This window comes from Mobula hypostoma, chromosome 17 (assembly GCF_963921235.1).
Source record: "Mobula hypostoma chromosome 17, sMobHyp1.1, whole genome shotgun sequence".
NCBI classification, from domain to species: domain Eukaryota; kingdom Metazoa; phylum Chordata; class Chondrichthyes; order Myliobatiformes; family Myliobatidae; genus Mobula; species Mobula hypostoma.
Window position 1 is genome coordinate 32,288,747 of NC_086113.1, and position 22,946 is coordinate 32,311,692.

General features: G+C 40.4%; 1 protein-coding gene across 3 annotated transcripts in view; it reads right to left on the reverse strand.

The window, feature by feature from the left end:
* Positions 1-1,061: 1,061 nt before the first annotated feature.
* Positions 1,062-22,946, reverse strand: part of glb1 (galactosidase, beta 1) — an 87,698-nt gene continuing 65,813 nt past the window's right edge. For 2 of the 3 annotated variants that reach the window (XM_063069675.1, XM_063069674.1), the window contains exons 15-16: positions 19,230-19,466; positions 1,062-1,862 (exon numbers count right to left, since the gene is read on the reverse strand). In XM_063069675.1, the coding sequence (XP_062925745.1) occupies positions 1,599-1,862; positions 19,230-19,466 (501 nt within the window). In that variant the 3' untranslated portion in view covers positions 1,062-1,598. The remainder of the gene's footprint in view (positions 1,863-19,229; positions 19,467-22,946) is intronic. The other variant, XM_063069676.1, reaches the window with a different exon arrangement.

Consider the following 22,946-nt stretch of genomic DNA (forward strand, 5'->3'; position numbering starts at 1 on the left):
ATGTCTTCCTCTTTAGTAGACAGGAAGAATGAACTTGGGAAATACATTTTACCGATCTAAATAACTCTCTTCCTGGGTCAAACTCCTGAATCTCTCCCCCTAACATAGTTGTGGGCATCCCACATCTCAAAGATTGCAATTCAATATGACAGCTCATCACCACCTTCCCAAGGGCATTTATGGATAGGCAACTAAATGCTGGCCCAGCCGCTGAAGTGCATATCTTTTACTATTGGTTTATTTTAAATCACATATATCAAAATACAGTGTAAAGCTTTTAATATATAAATGAACACACCACTGGCAGGGGAAATCTAGAACAGCTAAAAGCAAACACTGATGCCAGATAAAGCTTTCAAATGACTTCTTTGGGAGCTACTGCTGTGCTGGACAACACTGTCTCACCATGAAGATTCATGTCTCATGTTGAGGCAATCTGTACAGAATCGATGCTATCCACTGTCAATGGCAGGCAGGTTTTCTTGATGTTGGGGAGAAGGGGCAATGGGATGCAACCATTTGCAGTGTGCCTTGTCAGGCTTCAGGATCCACTGTCAGAGGACTGGTCACCATATATGGAAGGGCAGTAGAGTCCCAGCAGTGAGGATTCCAGTATGATCCAAGGGCCGCAGGATACAAATAGAGCTGAACTGTGAAGACCAGGCTTTTCTTTCACCACTATTCCATTTTGTACCATTTGACATATTGTAATATCTGCAAGGTTTAAAACAAAGATTAAGCTGGACCCAATATATTGAATCTATTTGTTTTAAGTATTTTCAATCTCTTTTCATCAAGTGCCTCCCCCTTCGAACAGTGCCTATATAGTTTTGTTTAACTAATCTGGTGCTTTCCCTAAGTGGCTTCCCTAGGGGGAAAACAGGAAGGAGAACAGAAGCTGTGCCACTGCATCTGAGAGAATTTAACCAGTTAGTCTATCTTAAGGTTTCAGTTCATTCACTCTCTTTTTTTAAAACCTGCTCAAAGTTATGTTATGCAGTTAAGCAGCAAGTCTATAGACGATAAAAAAGGAAGCTTCTGGAAAGAGAGAAAAATCACCTACAATTTTTTATTCAGTTTGATATTAAAAAAAACCATACAAGTAAAAAGGGAAGATTCATATAAATCAGCATTTATGCATAAAACATACAAGTTTGATCATAGTCAGGGTTTTTTAAATTTACAATCAATCATCAATAAAACTGAATTTCTCCCAAGACTGCATTAAATCAAATATCGATAAATATTAATTGAACCAGTATCATATGAGTGACTGTGATCACCAGAAATAAAATTTCCTTTCTCAAGAATTTTGTTTCCCCAAGATTAGCTTTTCCTCCAGCAAAAGATTGCACGATCTCACTGATACTGTCACCAGTTTCAAACAAAGAGGGAAAGATTTTGCCTTTAGGATACATTCATTTCTTGACCTTCCCTTAAATTCAAATCCACAGCTGGCTTTGTGCTAGCAAGGTTAGTTATTTACTACCAACTTGCACTTGCAAAGCTAAAAGCAGCTGCTGTGAAAAATCATCATGTTTACTGTGCTCCTCACTGACTGACCCTTCACTTTAGAAGAACCACATTAAATATGCAATTCAAGTATGCTTGTAATGTTTCCTGAAAAGGTCACTGTCTGTGTTGGTATAAGCTGTGGTGCCATTCAGGACAGGTGTGTCCACAAATTCCACAGCACAAAACATTCCGAGCTCTTCTTTGCAAGGTGCCATCTCCAGCTCCAACACCGTGATGTTATTAACTGCAGATGTGCTCAGAACATAAGCAGGAACATACAGAGTGACCTGGGGCCCTCTAGCTGGCCAGTAGCGACCCAAGTTGAAGCCGTTGATCCACACTTGACCCTGAAGACAGAGGGAAAAGAAATTACTACAGAATTCACAATTAGCAACCTCACAATTCTAATTAACAATGAGAGGATCCTCAGTACGCTTTCCTCCAGCTGTTAATTACAGATTGCATATCAACTCCCTATTAAAAATGACATTGCCACACTTCATTGGGCACAGTTCATAATGTCTGTCCTGGCCAGCTTGTATCATATTTCTTGCATTTCATTTGAACAAGCTCCAAACTTTCCATTTAACAATATTAACTTGATGGTTACACTTATGCTATACATGGTTCAGTGATGAATAATATTCTTGCCTCCTGAACCAGAAGTTGTGGGCTTGAGTTCCTCTTTGTAGGCCTGTAAATCAAATACTTCAGCAGGAGCTAAAAGGGCATTGCCCCTTTGAAGGTATCAAGCTTCAGATGTGACAGCATCCTTCTGCCCTCTTATGTGAAAGAAATAGATAAAAAGCATGGCACCTCATGTATGGGTGGGAAATTCTCCCAGTAGCTTAGATAACATCTGTCCCTTCATTAGTGCAATGCAGTGCCCTGATCTTTTATCTTAGTGTAGCTAAGAGAAAATTCAGTACTACATTTGAGAATATCTCAACAACACTGCACTTAAGCACTTCACTGCAATCATGAAGAATCACTAATGCAAATTCTTTCTATGTTAACATTTCCTGTTGTGACATTACTGTGGTGGAAACAGAACTTTGTATTTTTTCCAACTATTACTGCAGGCTTGCGTCAACCTGAACCTTTGGATGACATTAAGTTTACGGAGGGAGAAAAATGGCCTATACACAAAGTCATCAGCATATGATCAGGTCAGAAGGGAACTGGACATTACTTTGTAGGTGTAAACCGGTATACACAAAAATAGTAGGTTACTGCGGGTTCAAATGCATCAGTGTGCTTTATAAAAGACAGCTACCACCTCAGACCATGAACATAGATGGAATGGCAAATGGTGGCTTTGAAATGGAATCTTTGAAGGGGACCAAAGATAGCAGCTTCAGACTTTATAATACTTTGTTCGAGGGAATTCTACAATTTATTTTCTCATTATTTATTACTAATGCATTCATTATGTTTTTTTTGTATTTGGACTATTTGTTGCTTTTCGCACATTGTTTGTGCAGTTTTTCATTGATTCTATTGTGTTCCTTTGTATTTGCCTTGAATGCCTGCAAGAAAATAAATCTCAGGGTAGTATATCTTGACATATATGTACTTAGATAATAAATTTACTTTGAGGTCCTATGTGGTTGACCACATGAATAGTTGTAAACAAGACAAGGAGGATAAGCAGTGATAGACTATCATACGACAAACACAAAAATACATGAAGTACATGGTACTGTGACAAGGATCAAACTTCAATCACAGAAGTTCAAAAAAGACAGGCACTGTAGGAGAATGCTAAGCTACTGCCAAGGTGAACTGAAGGGCCTCTACCAATAATTGATTAAGTTAATAATAATTGCACTATGTCTACTATAACACTTCACTTCATAGAAAATTTGATGTTACCTTTTAGCAAATTTAACTCATTTATAGAAAAGAGCAGAAATTTCCCCTGAACTGACTCGTTTGTCTAAAACATAAAATGTGAAAATGGGAAAGCTGGGCTGTGGCCTTTTCTTAAAACTTTCTAGGTACTTAATGTGATCGAATGGCAATCTTACTCAGACAAAGTCTCATTACAAGAAATCTGATTTCTATTAAAACACAGGCTGCTGGAGGAACTCAGAAAGTAAAGCAGCATCTGTAGAGGCAAAAGTACAAGGCACCCTAACAGCTTTCTGGTGCCTCCAGTATGTGAACTCCCAACTACACAAAACCCTTTGAAGGATAGAAACAGGCTTATTACCTGCAATGCTGCACCTGATGTATTTGTATCTCCTTCACTGCATTGGGAAATTCCAGAGGAAAAGAAATATCCCAAGAAACATCTACTGCAACAATGAGTTCACTCTCAGGTTGGAGGAGCAACACCTCATATATTCTGTCTGGGTAGCCTCCAACCTGATGGCATAAACATTGATTTCTCTAACTTTTGGTATTTTCCACTCCCTTTCTCCTTCTCTCTTTTTCCATTCCAGCTCTCCTCTTAACCTTATCTTCAGCTCACCTGCTTATTACTTCTCCTCTGGTGTCTCCCCCTCCTCCCCTTTCTGCCAAAATCAGAAAGGTTTCTGCCAAAACCAGAAAGGGGTTCCCCCTCCCTCGCTTTCTGCCAAAACCCCCTTTCCTCTCCAACCAGAAACTTCTTCCTCAGCCCTTTACTTCTTCCACACATCACACCTCCCAGCTCCTCACTTCATTTCCCCCTCCCACACACCTACCTTTGCCCCCACTTGGCTTCACCTATCAACTGCCAGCTTGTACTCTTTCCTTGCCCCCACCACCACCCCTACGTTCTTATTCTAGTTTCTTCCCCTTCGATGAAGGAGTCTCAGCCTAAAAGATTGACTATTTATTCCTGACCATAGATGCTATCTGACCAGCTGAGTTTCCCCAACATTTTGTGTGTGTTACTCTAAATCCAACATCTGCTGAATCTCTAGAGTTTAAGAAATATCTAATGTTTCATCTTCTGAAATCTTTAAGAAATCAGCCTGCACTCTAAAGACTGTATTACCTTTAGGGTAACTGTCTACTCTAATATGATGCTTTGACTATACCAAAAATAACATCAGTGAGCCAGCTTTGGTAAGTAAGTGTGCAGGATTACCTACTCATGTTAACATTGTGATAAGCATCACCGTATCTACTCACAAACTGTGAAAATGTCACTTGAAAATAATTCATTTTTCACAATTCAGTACAAATAAAGTTGTCCGCATTAGATATCTTACCACTGCTAATTCAATTGTCAAATGAGCCAGAATGTACTATGTATAAGTGATTGCCTTAAGTAGTGCTACTGACTTCAGTCCCAGAGTTGTGGACCTTCTGTCCTGGGAGTGCTAATCAACCTCAAGTCCACAGGACTTGGCTAGACCATATGGTAAAACGGTTATTTTAAAACCATTAGTATTACTTTATTGCAGCTTTAAAGGTTGCAGAACATCCTGTTATTCTATATTCTCAGGCTGTCTTGCTTTTGCCATAAGAATACCTCAAATACTGAGAGGACAGAAGCTAACACAAACAATTGATCAACTAAACCTGGACTACAGAACCAACACTTGTAATGATGATCACTTGATTACTGGATTACTGTAAAAGCTAACCTGGTTCATTACTGTGCTTCATGAAAGGAAATTTACCATCAGACTCAATTTGGTTCCAGACCCACCAACATTATTGACTTGTAACCACTCTCTGAAATGACCCAGCAGGCTGCTCGGTTCTGGGCCACTTAGCGGCAACCAAGTTATACTTGCTGTTTAGTCACAATCACATGTCATCAACAAATATAAAACAATACACTGAATGTGTTAGTTTGTACCAATTCATCAACATCAGTTCCCTGGATTTCATTGCCCCAACATTTAAATATAGTTTTGATAAAATGACCTCAAAATCTTTGATATCTAGCTTTGAAAAGCTAATACTCTACCATTGTTGCTATAGTTTGACAATTTGCCATGGAAAAAAAAACTAGCCAACCCGGCATTTTTTTTTATTGCGATAACATTCTCCGGGTACTGATTCAATAGCTTATTTATTTTTGATAAATTTGCAGCACTAAAATAATTTACAACTTTGTTAACTTCATAAGATTTTTTTGTAACCTTCTCTTTGCTGCAGAAAAGACCTTATATCTTCTGGAATATCAGGTCTCTCAGCTTTGGCAGCATCACATTAAATCATTCATCTTAACGGTAAAAATGATTGAGGTAAGATAGAACAGAAGTGTTCAAAATTATGGCCTGCTGTGGTAGCTCAGAAACAGAGAAACTGCTTCCACCAACTGGAGCCCCTGGTAACCAGTAGGTGACAAATTTAAGCACATAGCTTGGAAGAAAGCAAAAGGATTCTGTCTTGCAGTAAGTGTGAAGTGGAAAACATTATCTAGGAAGGTTTCATAAAGGAACTGACTATTCTTTCAAGGAGATTTTTACAGACGGAGGAAAAATAATTAAAAATTGCTACCACATAGGTTAGAAATTTCAAAGAAATGAGTGGTCGAATTATCCTCCTTCAATGAATATCTTCTGTAGCTTTCTAAAGACCATGATATTATTCCATTTAACCCATCATTTATGGACACAATATGCTACTTGGGTTCTAATTTAAAAATGGATACACTTAAATTTAAGTTTTTATTCCTTTCCATAGTGTTACTCTGGATTTCCAGCATCTGCAGAATCTCTTGTCCTTATTAACGAGCTGAATTCATAAATAAGGTAAAATCAGATTAATTGAGAATGGAAGAGAAGTATAAAGCTCTATCATAGCCAAATTTGCTTAATTCCAAATATGAATATATTCCCAACCATCTACTGTCTTCTGTGAGCTTGTGTGAATGACATATCATATTCAAATACAACCTGAACATCAACTTAATTGTGAGAATATTTGACTGTCATTTTTCTGCCACATGCTGTGTGCAATGACATGCCCACATTGCCATTCTCCACTTTTCAGCCAACAAATAAACCATAAACTTTGCACAAATAATGATGGCAGGTTCAGTAAGGCTACATTGCAAAATATCCTTTATTTTGGATTCCTTTATATTTCTTTAACTATGTTCCTTTTTTGCAAGGTTTTGAAATAAGAAATACTGTACAAGATATGGACATATGTTGGCTGGCAAAATATAATACTTGCAACCACTGAATTCTAATTCCTCAATGACAGTAAATTGATTAAACTTATTTACCAAGGTCAAAAAGAGCAGAGATATTTGTAATTTTATAAGCCCCTGTTAAGCCACTCCAATACAAATAGCCCTAGAATGCAAATACCTATACCATCCAGGCACTTGCTAAATCATCTCATAAGGTCTCTGGATCCATAATTATGTGAACAACTAGGATAGCAGATTCTTGGTAGATGGTCCAATTGTAGTACCACAGTTTTCAAATTTATTTACAAATGTATGTAAGGTTGAATTTAAATACTGTTCTCCAGACTATTAATCCAGACCTCCAAATACAAGCCCAATAATTTAATACAAGTCAGTTGTACTCTGCTTTTTACTGTAAGGGACTTGAATCGTGTGCTTTCACAAAAGAAATTATGAAACAGTGATGTATTTTCCACTTATACAGTACATTCTCAATTATATCAAAGTTGTTCCTTATTAAACTGCAAAGCCAACTGAAAATCAAACCAAATTTTGTAGATATCATAGGTATTATAAATTAACCAATTAGTTAACTCACTTATTCTGCATTTAGTTCATGAGTTAGATGATTACTGATAACAAAAATAAAACAATGAGTATTACGTTACAATATGAATGTACCCTTATGGTACTACAATGCAAGCACTGAAGCACGAACATGGAAGGTGTCACTTTGCAGAGTTTACGTGCAAGCAAAACATTCTCAGGTTCTGGTGGTCAGATAGTGTCAGATTTATTTCCAAGTATTGGGAAAAAATATGACAAGCAAAGTAACTTTAACCATATATTTACATAAAGTCTAGACTGCGGGCATTTCGCTAACAACGGATTTACAGAGAATATCTTAATTGAACAGGTACAATGAAGCTATGAAAGTGAGGTGGGTTTTACAAAAGATATTCAGGAGGGGCAAGAGTGAAATTTGAATAGTTAACAGTGCAGGAAAGAAGCTGTTTGTCTAATCATAGATGTTGGCTCTTTGTTTAAGCATTTTAAAAGTACTCTTGCTATTGCACTAGCTTTTCATTATCTATTACTTCCAATATCAATCCATTTCTTCCCTCTGCCACAAGCATTCTTTGTAGTACATAATTCTGAGCTCCAACGACTCTCTGCAATTTAAAAAAAAATAAACTAAGCTCTCTATTCACTTCCTGGGACAACTTAAGGTTCATTATGGTTCAATACTAACTTCACAAGAGGGAAATATCTTAAACTTGTTACAAAAACTTCCTGAGAAAACTAAAGAAATTTGGCCTGTTCCCTAAAACACTCACTAATTTTTATAGATGCCCCGTAGAAAGCATTCTTCTAGGGTGCATCACAACCTGGTATGGAAGTCACCCTGTCCAAGACCGGAAGAAGCTGCAGAAGATCGTGAACATGGCGCAGCACATCACACAAACCAATCTTCCGTCCATGGACTCACTTTACACCACACGCTGTCAGAGCAGTGCTGCCAGGATAATCAAGGACACGACCCACCCAGCCAACACACTTTTCGGCCCTCTTCCCTCCGGGAGAAGGTTCAGGAGCTTGAAGACTTGTATGGCCAGATTTGGGAACAGCTTCTTTCCAACTGTGATAAGACTGCTGAACGGATCCTGACCTAGATCTGGGCCGTACCCTCCAAATATCCGGACCTGCCTCTCAGTTATTTTTTTGCACTACCTTACTTCCCATTTTTCTATTTTCTGATTTATAATTTAAATTTTTAATATTTACTAATTTTAACTATTTTTAATATATTTAATATTTGTAATCCAGGGAGTGTGAAGCGCAGAATCAAATATCGCTGTGATGATTGTACGTTCTAGTACCAATTGTTTGGTGACAATAAAGTAAAAAAAAGTTTTAAAAAAGCATCCTTCTGCTCTAAGATTTCTGAACAATCCACAAACACTACTTCACTATTCTTCTTTTGTGCTAATTATTGTAATTATTGTCATTCTTATATCTTGTACTGTACTGCTGCCGCAAAACAATAAATTTCATGACATGTCAGTGATAATAAAAGTGATTCTAAAAAGCAAAGCCACGTGCAATTTTAATTAAGAACAATTTTGAAACCTATGTGCTATTGCTGAAAATACCAGTCAATATGTGGATACCATGGAGCAAATCTTTTGTTTTAAATCTCTGCTCTAATGCAGATAGTTCCTGGTGCTCAGTTCTGCTGCCTCCTTCATCAACCTTCAGTCAGTGATATCTTCTTGCAAGAGGTGAAGAAGAGCAAGGGTTTTCGGTTATTCCCCAGTGAACATAAAACCTAGGATATCTTTTCAAACCTGTTTAAGAGAATACTGAATTATTGTATGTCTTATGTTTAAAGTCTCAGCTGACAGAAGTCCTTTTAAATGTTCAGAGAAAGACATGCATCCCATTTTGAAGAGCAGGAGGGATACTCTGGCCAGCATTAAGCTGTATATAAAAAAATTTGCTCCATGATATCTACATATCGACTAGTATTTTCAGCAATAGCACATAGGTTTCATAATTGTTTATCCTGGCCATAAAACACCTTGGAACACTCTGAAATTAAGCATTTGTTGGCTCTGGGCCTCTACTCACTGAAATTCAGAAGAATGAGGGGAACCAGTCAAATATTGATAGGTCTCGATAGGGTGGATGTGGACAGGATGTTTCCTATGATGGTGGAGTCTAAGACCAGAGGACACAGCCTCAGAACAGAGGGAAGTCCATTTAGAATGGAGTGGAGGAGGATTTCTTTAGCCAGAGAGTGGTGAATCTCTGGAATTTGTTGTTGCCAAAGGCAGCTGTGGAGGCCAAGACACTGGATATATTCAAGACTGAGGCTGATGAATTCTTGATTAGTCAAGGCATGAAGAGATACAGGGAGAAGGCAGGACATTGGGGCTGAGAGAGAAAATGGATTCGGCATAATGAAATGGCAGAGTAGACCCAATGGGCCAAGTGCTCTAATTCTGCTCTTATATTTTATGGTCATGGTCTTATGGAAATTAAGAAAGACAGAGCTATTATACATTTCTTTTGTTCTTTTGAATCCCTCACAAAACAGCACTGAAAACATGTCTCAGGCTTGTGGCTAGCTCTATTTCTTCCAGAGCCCGTTGAGGCTAGCATTGCTAACATGGACATATAACTGTGGATTGAAACTAAGATAAGGCCTGGAAATATGGATTTCGCTTATAGGACCATAAGATATAGGAGCAGAAGTAACCATTCGGTCCATCGAGTCTGCTCCGCCATTCAATCATCCACTTCTTCCAGTCGTCCCCACTCCCCTGCCCTGGCTAATCAAGAACTTATCTATCTCTGCCTTAAATGCACCCAATGACTTGGCCTCCACAGCCGCTTGTAGCAACAAATTCCACTGATTTACCACCCTCTGACTAAAGTAATTTCTCCCCATCTCTGTTCTAAATGGATGTCCTTCAATCCTGAAGTCCTGCCCTCTTGCCCTAGACTCCCTACCATGGGAAATAACTTTGCCATATCTTATCTGTTCAGGCCGTTTAACACTCAGAATACTTCTATGAGATCCCCCTCATTCCTCTGAACTCCAGGGAATACAGCCCAAGAGCTGCCAGATGTTCCTCATACGGTAACCCCTTCACTTCTGGAATCATTCTCGTGAATCTTTTCTAAACCCTCTCCAACATCAGTATATCCTTTCTAAATAAGGAGTCCAAAACTGCGCACAATACTCCAAGTGTGGTCTCAGGAGTGCCTTACAGAGCCTCAACATCACATCCCTGCTCTTATATTCTCTACCTCTAGAAACGAATGCCAACATTGCATTCGCCTTGTTCACCACCGACTCAACCTGGAGGTTAACCTTTAGGGTATCTTGCACAAGGACTCCCAAGTCCCTTTGCATCTCTGTGTTTTGGATTCTGTCCCCATCTAAATAATAGTCTACCAGTTTATTTCTTCCACCAAAGTGCATGATCATACACTTTCCAACATTGTATTTCATTTGCCACTTCTTTGCCCATTCCCCTAAACTATCTAAGTCTCTCTGCAGGTTCTGTTTCTTCAACACTACCCGCTCCTCCACCTATCTTTGTATCATCAGCAAATTTAGCTACAAATCCATTAATCCCATAATACAAATTATTGACATGCATCATAAAAAGCAGAGGTCCCAACACCAACCCCTGTGGAACGCCACTGGTAACCGGCAGCCAGCCAGAATAGGATCCCTTTATTCCCACTCTCTGTTTTTTGCCAATCAGTCAAAGCTCCAGCCATGTTAGTAACTCCCCTGTGATTCCATGGGCTCTTATCTTGCTAAGCAGCCTCATGTGCAGCATCTTGTCAAAGGCCTTCTGAAAATCCAAGTACACCACATCTACTGCATCTCCTTTATCTACCCTGCTTGTAATTTCCTCAAAAACTTGCAGAAGGTTAGACTGGCAGGGTTTTCCTTTCAGGAAACCATGCTGGCTTTGGCGTATCTTGTCATGTGCCTCCAGGTATTCCATAATCTCATCCCAAAAAATCGATTCCAACAACTTCCCAACCACTGATGTCAGGCTAAGAGGTCTATAATTTCCTTTCTACTGCCTCCCACCCTTCTTAAATAGTGGAGTAACAATTGCAATTTTCCAGTCATTCGCTACAATGCCAGAATCTATCAGTTCTTGAGAGATCATTGTTAATGCCTCCGTAATCTCTCCAGCTACTACCATCAGAACCGAGGGTGCATTCCATTAGGTCCAGGAGATTTATCCCCCCTCAGACCATTAAGCTTCCTGACCACCTTCTCAGTTGTAATTTTCACTGCACGTACTTCACTTCCCTGACACTCTTGAATGTCCGGTATACTACAGATGTCTTCCACTGTGAAGACCGATGCAAAATATGCATTCAATTCCTCTGCCATCTCTGCGTCTCTCATTACAATATCTCCAGCATCATTTTCTACTGGTCCTATATCTATCCTCAACTCCCTTTTACACTTTATATACTTAAAAAAAACTTTTAGTATCTTCTTTGATATTAATTGCCAGCTTCCTTCCATTCGAAAATTTCTAATCTGGAATTTTTCTGTCTTGCAATTCCCTCATTTTTCACAGAAACTTCAGCCATTGCTGCTCTGCTGCACTTCCTGCTAGTGTCCCTTTCCAGTCAATCTTGGCCAGTTCTCCTCTCATGCCATTGTGATTTCCTTTATTCCACTGAAATACCGACACATTGGAATTTAGTTTCTCCTTCTCAAATTTCAAAGTGAATTTGATCATATTGTGATCACTGTTCCCTTCGGGTTCCTTAACCTTAAGCTCTCTTATCACCTCCAGATCATTGCGCAACACCCAATCCAGCACAGCCAATCCATTTGTGGGCTCAGCAACAAGCTGTTCTAAAAACCCATCCCTTAGACATTCTACAAATTTTCTCTCAAGGTCCAGTACTGGCCTGGCTTTCCCAATCCACTTTCATGCTAAAATACCCAACAATTACCATGCCATTGCCCTTCTGACATGTCTTTTCTATCTCCTGCTGTAATTTGTAATCCACATCACAGCTGCTGTTTGGAGGCCTGTATACAACTGCTATTAGGGTCCTTTTACCCTTGCCATTTCTTACCTCAACCTATAGAGACTCTACATTCCGATCCTATGTCATTCCTTTCTAATGATTTAATATTATTTCTTATACACAGGGCCACAGCACCCCCTCTGCCTACTAACCTATCTTTCCAATACACCGTATATCCTTGGACATTCAACTCCCAATGGCAGCCACCCTTTAGCCAAGTTTCAGAGATGGCCACAACATCATACTTGCCAATCTGTAGCTGAATTTGAAGATTGCTTCTTGACCCAAACCATGCAAACTGCATTGGTATTTGGCATCCTCCCGGGTTTCTGCAGAGTATGGTACAGTCATTTCCCAAACCTGCCCTTCCCTTGTCAAGTAAGTGCATGAACATGCGCTTAGAAATTAGACATCAACAGCTTTGGTACATTAAATAGCTGTAGTGAGTTGTTCCGAAGCCTACTAGCAAAAAAGAAAATCTTAAAATGAGTCAAAAATGAGTTTACTGAGGTGCTGGCTTATCTTTTATCATCATTAAGGTAGGATCTGCAATGTTTCAAGTTCAAGTTTATTGGTGTGTGTGTGTGCATGCGCACGCGCACACACAACCAAATGAAACCACATTACTCTGGCCTACAGTACACCAAAAAAACACATCACACACAGCACACAAAACAAAATTTTACCATAAATAGGTTAATAAAATATAATTGAAAAATGCATGTATTGCACAGCACAGGTAAGCAGTAAACAGCTCACTGTCCTAGTGACGAGCCCTCAATGCTGGCAGCTTATTCATTAGTCCCACAGCCTGAGGGAAGAAGCTGTTACCCAGTCTGGCAGTTCTCGTCCTGACGCTCCTGTACCTCCTTCCTGATCGTAGTGAGTCAAAGAGACTGTAGGATAGGTGGTAGGAATCCTCAACAATACTTCGGGCCCTTTGTCTACAACACTCTTGGTAAATGTCACAAATAGGGGAGAGGGAGATCCCAGTGATCCACTTAGCAGTTTTTACTGTCCTCTGTAGGGTCTTGCATTCTGATGCCTTACAGCTTCCATAGCACACAATGATGCAAGCCAGAAAGAATGTTCTCAATGGTGCTCCTGTAGAAAGGTATGAGAATGGGGGCGGGGAGCTCTGCATGCCTCAAATTTCTCAGAAGATGCAGATGCTGCTGTGCCTTCTTGATTATTGAGGAGGTGTTGAGAGTCCAGGTTAGATTGCTGTAGAGAGAGTGAAGAGCATAAAGTTCCTTGTTGTTCTCCTAATAGGCAGAGCCATTGATGTTCAATGGAGAGTGGTCAACTTACAATGTGCCTTCCTGAAGTCCATAATCATCACTTTTATCTTGTCCACGTTGAGACTCAGGCTGTTCTTCTCACGTCATTTGACAAGCCTCTCTGCCTCCTCTCTGTATGCTGACTTCTCATTGTTGCTGATGAGGCCAACCACTGTTTCATCATCAGTGAACATTGCACTTCGAGCTGGATCAGGCAGTGCTCAGCCTGATGAAGTTTGAGATGTTACTGCCAACTTGGACTGAATGGGGGTCTTTCTGTTAAGAAGACCTAGATCCAGTTCCAGAGAGGGGTATTGAGCCCCAATGAGGACAGATTGAGGACCAACCTCTGGGGGATGATCGTGTTAAATGCTGAGCTGAAATCAATGAACAACATCCTGGGATATGAGACATCATTTTCTAGGTGGGACAGGATGGAGTGGAGGGCCGAGGCTATGGCATCATCAGTGGACCAGTGAAAGTGGTAGGTGAACTGGAAAGGGTCCAATGCAACTGGAAGGTGGGGTTTTAAACAATACATTACCAGCCGCTCAAAGCACTTCATGATTTTTGAAGTCAGGGCCAGTGCCTGGTAATCGTTCTCAGCCAGTTACTGTAGCTGTCTTGGGCACTGGAATGATGAACGCTGCCTTGAAACCTGCAGGGACAGTGAACTGTCTCAAAGAGATATTAAGGATGTTAGCTGGACTGCACAATCTCTCAGCATCTGATCAGGTATGTTATCTGGCCCTGCACCTTTGTGTGGGTTTACCCTGGCTAGGATTCTCCTCACTGTGGCTGTGGCCAGACTGCATACCTGTTCCTCAGGGATAAGAGAGGCCTTGATGTCACAAAGACAGCACCCCAAACCCTAAGCAATGCATGAACCTCTGCAGTCAGCCATGGTTTCTAGTTTGCCCTGGCAGTGTAGAACTTAATTGCAGTAACATTCTTAATGTTTTTTCACAACATGCACAACTCAGTTGTGTGAGCGTTGCACACAGTCTCGCGAGCATAATCCCCATAACACACTGCAAAGCACATAAGAGTGCAAATGGGAGAGGGAGGGGTAGAAACTTCATGATTCATCCCGTATGACTGACAAGTGTTCATTACGTTACTAGATGTAGGGAAGAAGAATCAAGAAGGATTCCCATCAGGAAGAGTTTGGGAGAGGTGGCTGAAGTACAATACAGTGAGAAAACCCAAATCAAACAGCACTGGTGCAAATCTGAGATAAGAACAAAAAATTGCTGGCAAAAATCAGCAGATCAGGCAGTATCTGTGGTGAGCTTTGGTGAGCTCACAATGTAGACATTTGCAATTAGCACAAGACCTAGTCTAACTTAGGTGCAGTAATGAACCTAATTTAACCAATTTCCCCCAGGATCAATAAAGTATGACTATGACCATGACTAATGAGGAGGTTAACCTTTGAGACAAAATCACAAACCCATAAGGGAGATGCAAAGGGGAGATGGCAGCACGACGCAACGCGTGTAGCCTCTCCAGTGAAATGATATCATATTTGTTAAATAGGGGCTGTGCACAATTCTTATTTGATGGAGACAGCCATGAGAAGCACGAAGGAACATCTGGAGAAACTTCTGAAATGCCCAGATCTCTGCCGCTGCTACTGTGCGATCGAGAATCTCCAGAGGGAAGTCCCCAAATCCTTGGCTTTGCCTGCTGCTGGCGGCCGGGGCTGGAGTTGAAGCGCTCAGCAGAGATGGTGCTTGGTGCTCGGTGTCGGAGGCTCGAAGTTTTCGGACGACTCAGAGTCGGACTGTGGTCAGGCATGGCAGGGAGCGTTTTCTTCCTTCTCCCGTCTGCGTGAGATGTGGGACTTTCGAGAGACTTTGAACTTTTTTTTACCGTGCCCATGGCCTGTTCTTCATCAAGTTACGGAATTGGTTGCACTGTTGTAACCATATGTTATATTTATGTGGCATTTATCAGTTTTTCAGTCTTGGTCTGTCTTGTGTTTCTGTGATATCACACCGGAGGAATATTGTATCATTTCTTAATGCATGCATTACTAAACAACAACAAAAGAGGACTGCGTGTCCTCATAATCTAAAAATGTAAAAACTTATAGAAGTCAAGAAATAGCATGAAGGTGTTTCTAACCATTACCATAAAATCACTGAACAGAAACCTTCCTATGCAATAAATTTTCTGCTGCATTTACCCTATACAAAGTCACACTTCAAAAAAAATTAAGATGAAGTTTCCATAAAAAATAAAATGTAAATATTTTAAAAACATCTGAAAGGTTTGTGGATTTATGTACTTCTGAAAGGTTCTGTCTGTAGTATCATATCTGGCAATTCAAAGAAAAAGATGTCAACTCAAGGAATTGCAACGATATAACTTAAACTTGAAATTATATACAGGAAAATAAACATTTCCCCAAAATGCTGCAGTACTAAAAATATGCTTTATCAACTAAATCTCTTTCAACATTTGACAGCACAATGCTGATAACATCTGTAGGCTTACAGCCTACTGTAAAAGGCACAAAAGTTATTCACTTTACATTCATTTTTTACCTAGCATGAGGTTATCGCTTTTAGTCAAAACTTTCTGTTATTTGTATTTAATGTTAACAGGATTCTCATGTTCTAACTGGCTAACAAAAAGTCCTTGCTATCCACTTCTTTTTAAAAAAGAAGCCTTACAAATTCTACAATCCTAGAAGCTACAATTAAGTATGAAATAACAGGACATGTCAAACTTATCAACAGGTTCAGACAAAGTCAACATAGATTTCTAAAATGGTGTTGTACAAACCAGATCTGTTGAGGTTGTATCTGATGGAATAAATAAGGGAGAGTCAATTTACGTAGTGAACTTGGACTTTTAGATAGTTTTTGTTAAAGTCTCAGAGAAGTCAGCGTACAAAATTAAAGCACATGCCACTGGAAGTAGTACACTAGCTTGGAGTGAAAACTGTTTTGACAGACAGTTGGATTAATTGGGTTTCTTTCAGGATAGTGGGCAGTGACCAGGTGAAGAACAGTGCTTTGCCCTCTGCTGTTCTAATTACATGTCAATACTCTGGCTGACGAGATGGTACTTACTACTTCGAAGTTTGCCAATGATGTTTGCCAATGTGGGATTATGAGCAGTGAGGAGGACATGAAGAGGATTCAAGGCAATTTATAGACAGATTGAGCAAGTTAGTAAAAATATAGCAAATGGAGCATAACACCATAAATGCCGAGTTGACCATTTCAATAATTAAATATCAAAGCAGTGTAGTATCTAGTGTTAGATTGAGAAGTGTTGATGTACAGATAGACCTGGGTGTTCATGTGCACCAGTTAATCTCAACAAGCATACAGCTGGCCTTGGGGATTGGTATGGTTAGAGATGTGGCCATTGTCAATTATTGATGTGATTAGGAAACAATTATTCAATGCCTTGGTGAGATCAAACCCAGCATATTTCTACCTAGAAAAGGATAAACTTACTATCAGGCTCACCAAATTGATTTCAGGGACAGCCAGGTAGCCCACTGAGGAGAGATTGCACAAAATGTCATTCTTTTCCATAGACGCTGCCTGACTTGATGAGTTCCTCCAGCATTTTGTGTGTGTTGCTTTGGATTTTCGCATGAGATTAAGTTGGCTAGTTTTGCATACACCACAGTTTAGAAGAATGAGAAGGCATCAAAATGAAGCTTGATGGAGCTAAACAGACTGGGTGTGGGGAGTACATTTCTGCTGTCTAAGCTGTCTGGAATAAGGATCCCTCTGCAAGTAATCGATGACTGTTATAAAGGAAAATGTTATTCACAAATAGGTGTAAATGCATAGAAATCACTAGCAATGAGGGCTATAGAGGACAAATTGGTGAATATTCTTGAGGAGGAGGTAGAATTCTATACACACCATACACCAAGCAGTATAGGAAGAGAATAGGAATATGACATTCAGATGACGAACAGTCATGATATTATATGCCTCTTTCTGCTCTTTTTTCTATGTTTTTAAGTTGGAATTTGTTAATTATGGAAAGCAGAGTGCAGGTACACACCATTAGTGGTTATCAGCATTTGTCTTATTATTGTTAGAATATAAGAAAAGAGCATATCACCTTTTAAGTTTATCCTTAAGCTCATAAGTTAACAGTGTGTAGCACTATTTTATTCTTGGAATAAAATTAGTCAATCTGTGATACACTGAAAATTAATGAAGGGAATATCCTTTCGGGAAGAGGTTGAGTAAAACTGGCTTTTCCTGTAGAAAAAAAGAATGAAACGTGATTGTTTTAGGGCAAGAGATTCTTCGAAGGTTTGACATGGATGGACTAGTCCTAGTTACTACCCAATTCACAGAAATCATTAAAGGAGGCAGATTTTACTCAGCCTTTCTTCAAAGGACAGCCCCTTCATATCGCCCATCAATTTTGAAAATATGTACTACCCTGATTCTAACAGAAGGATGTACTTCCTGAGAAGTGAAGAGAAAAACAAAGCACTCCAAATGATAACTCATTAAAGTCCTTACAATCTTAGCAATACTTCCCATTTTTGTTTTCCAAATATCTTTACAATAAAGTGTAACATACCGTGTCGCAATTGCTGAAGGCTTATTTAGCGTCTCTCTCAAACAGACATAACAACCCAAACCAAGGTTTACTTGTTTACCACCACTGTAATATGATTCTCCTTTCCTAATTTTCATACTAATTACTTAACTTCACATTGTACTCATCTACCACCTCCTTAATTTGTCTTTCTGGCCTTGTATGCTTCATGTACCCTCTTCACTTAGCACTTTCTCTTCAAGCTTTCATTCCACAACAAATCTAGGCACATTACACCTTGTAATTTGAGCTGCATCATAAATGCAAATCATGGGTATTTAATTGGATGGATTAATAGATGGGATAGATGTTGTACTGCAAGAAATTATATACTCTACTTGTTTTCATTCTTTACTAGTTAAAGCTTACTCCATGCTCAATTATTTTGCTGAGGTTTAATTAAAATAAGGGAGAAGGGCTCCCTTTTCAAAGAAAGGGGCTTCTGTTCCTCCACCACCAACACTGCCCTCAACCGCATTTCTTCCATTTCACATTTGTCTGCTCTTACCCCATCCTCCCTCCACCCTATCAGGGATAGGGTTCCTCTTCTCCTCACCTACCACCCCACTAACCTCCGTGTCCAGCACATAATTCTCCGAAACTTCCACCATCTCCAATGGGAACCCACCACTAAGCATATCTTTCCCTCCCCCTCACTTTCTGCTTTATGCAAGGATCACTCTCTACGCGACTCCCTTTTCCATTTGTCCCTTAGGCTGATGGATCAACACCTTACATCCTGTGTGGGTAGCCTCCAACCAGATGGCATGAACATCGATTTCTCGAACTTCCGGTAATGCCCCCCATCCCCCCTTTCTCCTTCACCATTCCCCATCCCATTTTCCCTCACTCACCTTATCTCCTTGCCTGCCCATCGCCTCCCTCTGGCGCTCCTCCCCCCTTTTCTTTCTTCTATGGCCTTCTGTCTCTTTCACCAATTTACTTCTGAGATAGATAACTTCATCCCTCCCACTTCAGGTTTCACCTATCACCTTGTGGTTCTCTTTCCCCTCCCCCCACCTTTTAACCCTCCAGTCCTGCTGAAGGGTTTTGGCCTGAAATGTCAACTGTTCTCTTTTCCATAGATGCCTCCAGCAGTTGGTGTGTGTTGCTTGGATTTCCAGTATATGCAGATTTTCTCTTGTTTTTAAATCAAATCTTCTACCCACCTTCGTCCATCCTGGAAATTTAAGGAAAGTATCTTGAGGTAGGTCAGGAATGCCACTTGGAATCACAAAGGAACCCAAGTAAAAGGACGGCACATTGATATTGGCTGTAGAAGTTAGCCCTGGAAGATTCTGCTGCTTATTCAAGAGGCCCTTCGATATGGCTTCATCAATATTTAACGAGTAGACAGTCCAGTTAGTCAGGATTGTTGAAGCCAGAGTAAGATTTGTCACCAGCCCCTGTGGAATTTGAAAATGAGACAGCAGGTGATCTGGCCATCATGGCTGATGCCTCTTTGCTATGCCACTAAAGTACCAGGCAAACTAAGACAAAATATATCAAAGGAATGACCATATTACAATCAATACACTTAAGAGCAAGAATAAAAGAAAACAACATAATTGAAGATTGGGACATCTCCAGGATCTGATTTTTACCATCCCAACCCACTGAGAGTGGGTCAGGAAATTGCAAAAGCTTTAGTCATAATACAAATTTCAAGTTGTATATGGATACATGCTTTGATAATAAATGAACTTTTGACACTCTTCCAAATTCCGATCGATTATCACTCCCGGAATTGTCCCTGCTGAAATTGAAAATTGTTTAACCACGTTATTTCAGAAGGCTTGAAGGAGAAACTGGGAAATGAGATCAAATTTTGTCATTAGGTTAACAGAATTCTCATTTCAGAGTGAGTAAGGACCTAAAAAAATAATGAACACTAAGTAAAGAAATAGATTGATCAATGAGAGTCAGATTGGATTCTGAAGAGCGAATCAGGAGTATTTATTTTTCAGATACTGAATTCCACAAGTCATTCATAAAATTTTCACAGATGAGACAGTTAACATAAAAGAAACACACTTAGAATTGGAAACACCTTATTGAGATGCACAGGAAAAAGAGTAGGAGATCAGAGTCGAAGAATAGGGATGAATGACTCCAGTTGCTAGAAACTGGTATCGAGGCAGCAGCTTTCCAAGATACTCATCAATAGCTCAGACAATGAATAAGAGAGGCATATATTCCATTAGTTATTCTTACATTGTAAGAAACTGGGTAGATGCGAGCAGAAAGTTGCAATGTAATATCAGTTGGCAAGCAAGTAAGCAAAGCAATAGCAAAAGGAATTGTGTGTGGTGAAGGCACCTGAGTATCTTTGGATCTTCAATACATCTTTTCGAAGTAGTGTGAAGTTGATAATTAAGAACATAGAGCATAGAACAAGTATAGAGCAGGAACAGACCCTTTGGACCACAATGTTGTACTGCACCAATTAAGTAATCAAATAGCTAACTAAACTAATGTCTTCTGTCTACACAATGGCCATATCCTTCCATTTTCCTCACATTCAGGTGTCTATCTATGGAACATAGAATTGTAGAAGAGCATGGATTCTCTGGGATTGATACAGGGTGTTGACCCAAAACATTGACTATTCTCTCCACTTACCCCCCTCCTGCCCCCCCCCCACTGACACTTCTCGACCTGCTGAGCTCTGACAGCAGGTTTTTAGCTTCTATCTAATCCCAAAGCCCTTTTTGTATTATATTGCAATATAAAACATCCCAAAAAAAAGCTTTGCTGTCAGAAAGTAAATGGTTACATTATAACTCCAGACAAGGTGGTTCACAGATGGAACAACAAAGCTCTATGAAAATCTGCCTACTCTCTTAATCTCAATAAAATGAAAAAGGAGCCTGAATCGGTTAATGACGTTTCCCTTCAGCGAGACATTGCTTAACCGTAGGAATTTTATCATCAGAGTTAATCACACACAATCACTGACAATAACATTACATAATACATTACAATTCAAAAGTTCAAAGTAAATTATCAGAATACATGCGTGTCACCACATACAACCCTGAGATTCTTTTCCCTGCGAGCATACTTAGTAAATCTATAAATTAGCAACTGTAAACAGGTTCAATGAATAACAAACTGTGGAAGTACAAATATAAATAAATAGCAATAAATAATAAGAGCATGAAATAACAAGAAAAAGAGTCCTTAAAGTGAGACCATCGGTTGTGGGAACACCGGAAATAGAATGAGTGCAGTTACTCCATTTTGTTCAAGAGCCTGATGGTTGTGGGGTTGGAACTGTTCTTGAGCCTGGTGGTGTGAGTCCTGAGGCACTTGTAGCTTCTACCTGATGGCAACAGTGAGAAAAGAGCTTGGCCTGGATGGTGAGGATCTTTGAAGATGGGTGCTGCTTTTCTACAGCTACATTTCATGTAGGTGTGCTCAATGGTTCAACCAGCCTACACCCATCCAGATAGTCCCGATATCCGACTGAACCCCACCCCCCCCATGAACCGACCCAACTGCTTCTTAAATGATCAGAATCAAGTTTAATATCACGAGCATATGTCGTGAAATTTGTTGATTTGCAGCAGCAGTACATTGCAATACATAGTACAAAAAACTCTATAAATTTACAATAACTATACACACATATGCACACTGTATATATATACACACATACATAAAATAAATAAGTACTTTATACTTTATTGTCACCAAACAATTGATACTAGAACGTGCAATCATCACAGCGATATTTCATTCTGCGCTTCCCGCTCCCTGGATTACAAATATTAAATATTAAAAATAGTAAAAATAGTAAAAATAAGTAAATATTTAAAAAAAATGATATATCATAAATAGAAAATAGAAAAATGGAAAGTAAGGTAGTGCAAAAAAACCGAGAGGCAGGTCCGGATATTTGGAGAGTACGGCCCACCTCAAAGTGCCCCAGACGCTTCCCTGGAGCGACCACCATAAAGCCCCGTTGGTGGCCATCCACAGTTGCCGGAAGTGAGGCCTCCGCCGCCGACCTCGAAAATTGAGCCTGAGGCTCGACTGGAGCGGAGGCCTCCGCAACTGTGACTCGGCTTAAGAGCTTGTTTCAGCAAGGAGCCCAGCCATCCGGGATTAAGTGTCGGCTTCGGGGCCCGACCCAATCGACAGCCCGGGCCCCCGGCCGCTGGAAGTGGCAGCAGAGCCTCCCCCGTTACTCGGCCCGACCCAGAGCACAGGATGACGCGATCCGCCGATCGATTCCCACGGGATACATCCACCAACATCAAAGAGCTGACAACAACACACTGCAACGATGGAGACCTGGAAAGATGCACTACTTACCAAGGAAGCGTGGGAAGAGAGCTGGGCTGCTGGTCAGATTGAAGCTGAGGGGCTTCAGGGTCCCTATGCCCACCATCCTACTAGCTAATGTGCAAGCCATAGAGAACAAGGTGGATGATCTTAAAGGGAGACTCACCTACTGCAGGGTGATGCAGAACTGCTGTGTATTCTGTTTCACCGAGACCTGGCTCTCCCCACCACCCCCGACTGTGCCATCTGACGGAAGGGATTTTCGATCCATCGGATGGACCGCATGGCATCTTTGGGCAAGACGAGGGGAGGTGGTGTCTGCCTACTGATCAACACTGGGTGGTGCTCGGACACAGCGGCACTGACAAGCTCCTGCAGCCCGGACCTGGAACACCTGTCAGTGAAGTGTCATCCCTACTATCTGCCACGGGAATTCACCTCAGTCATACTGACAGCCAGGCAGATGTGGAGTGTGCGCTGAACATACTGCATGCCAATATCAGTGAACTTGAGACCAGGTATCCGGAAGCTTTGCTCATTACAGCCGGGGACTTTAACCTGGCCAACCTCAGAAAGACGCTGCCAAAGTTATAATA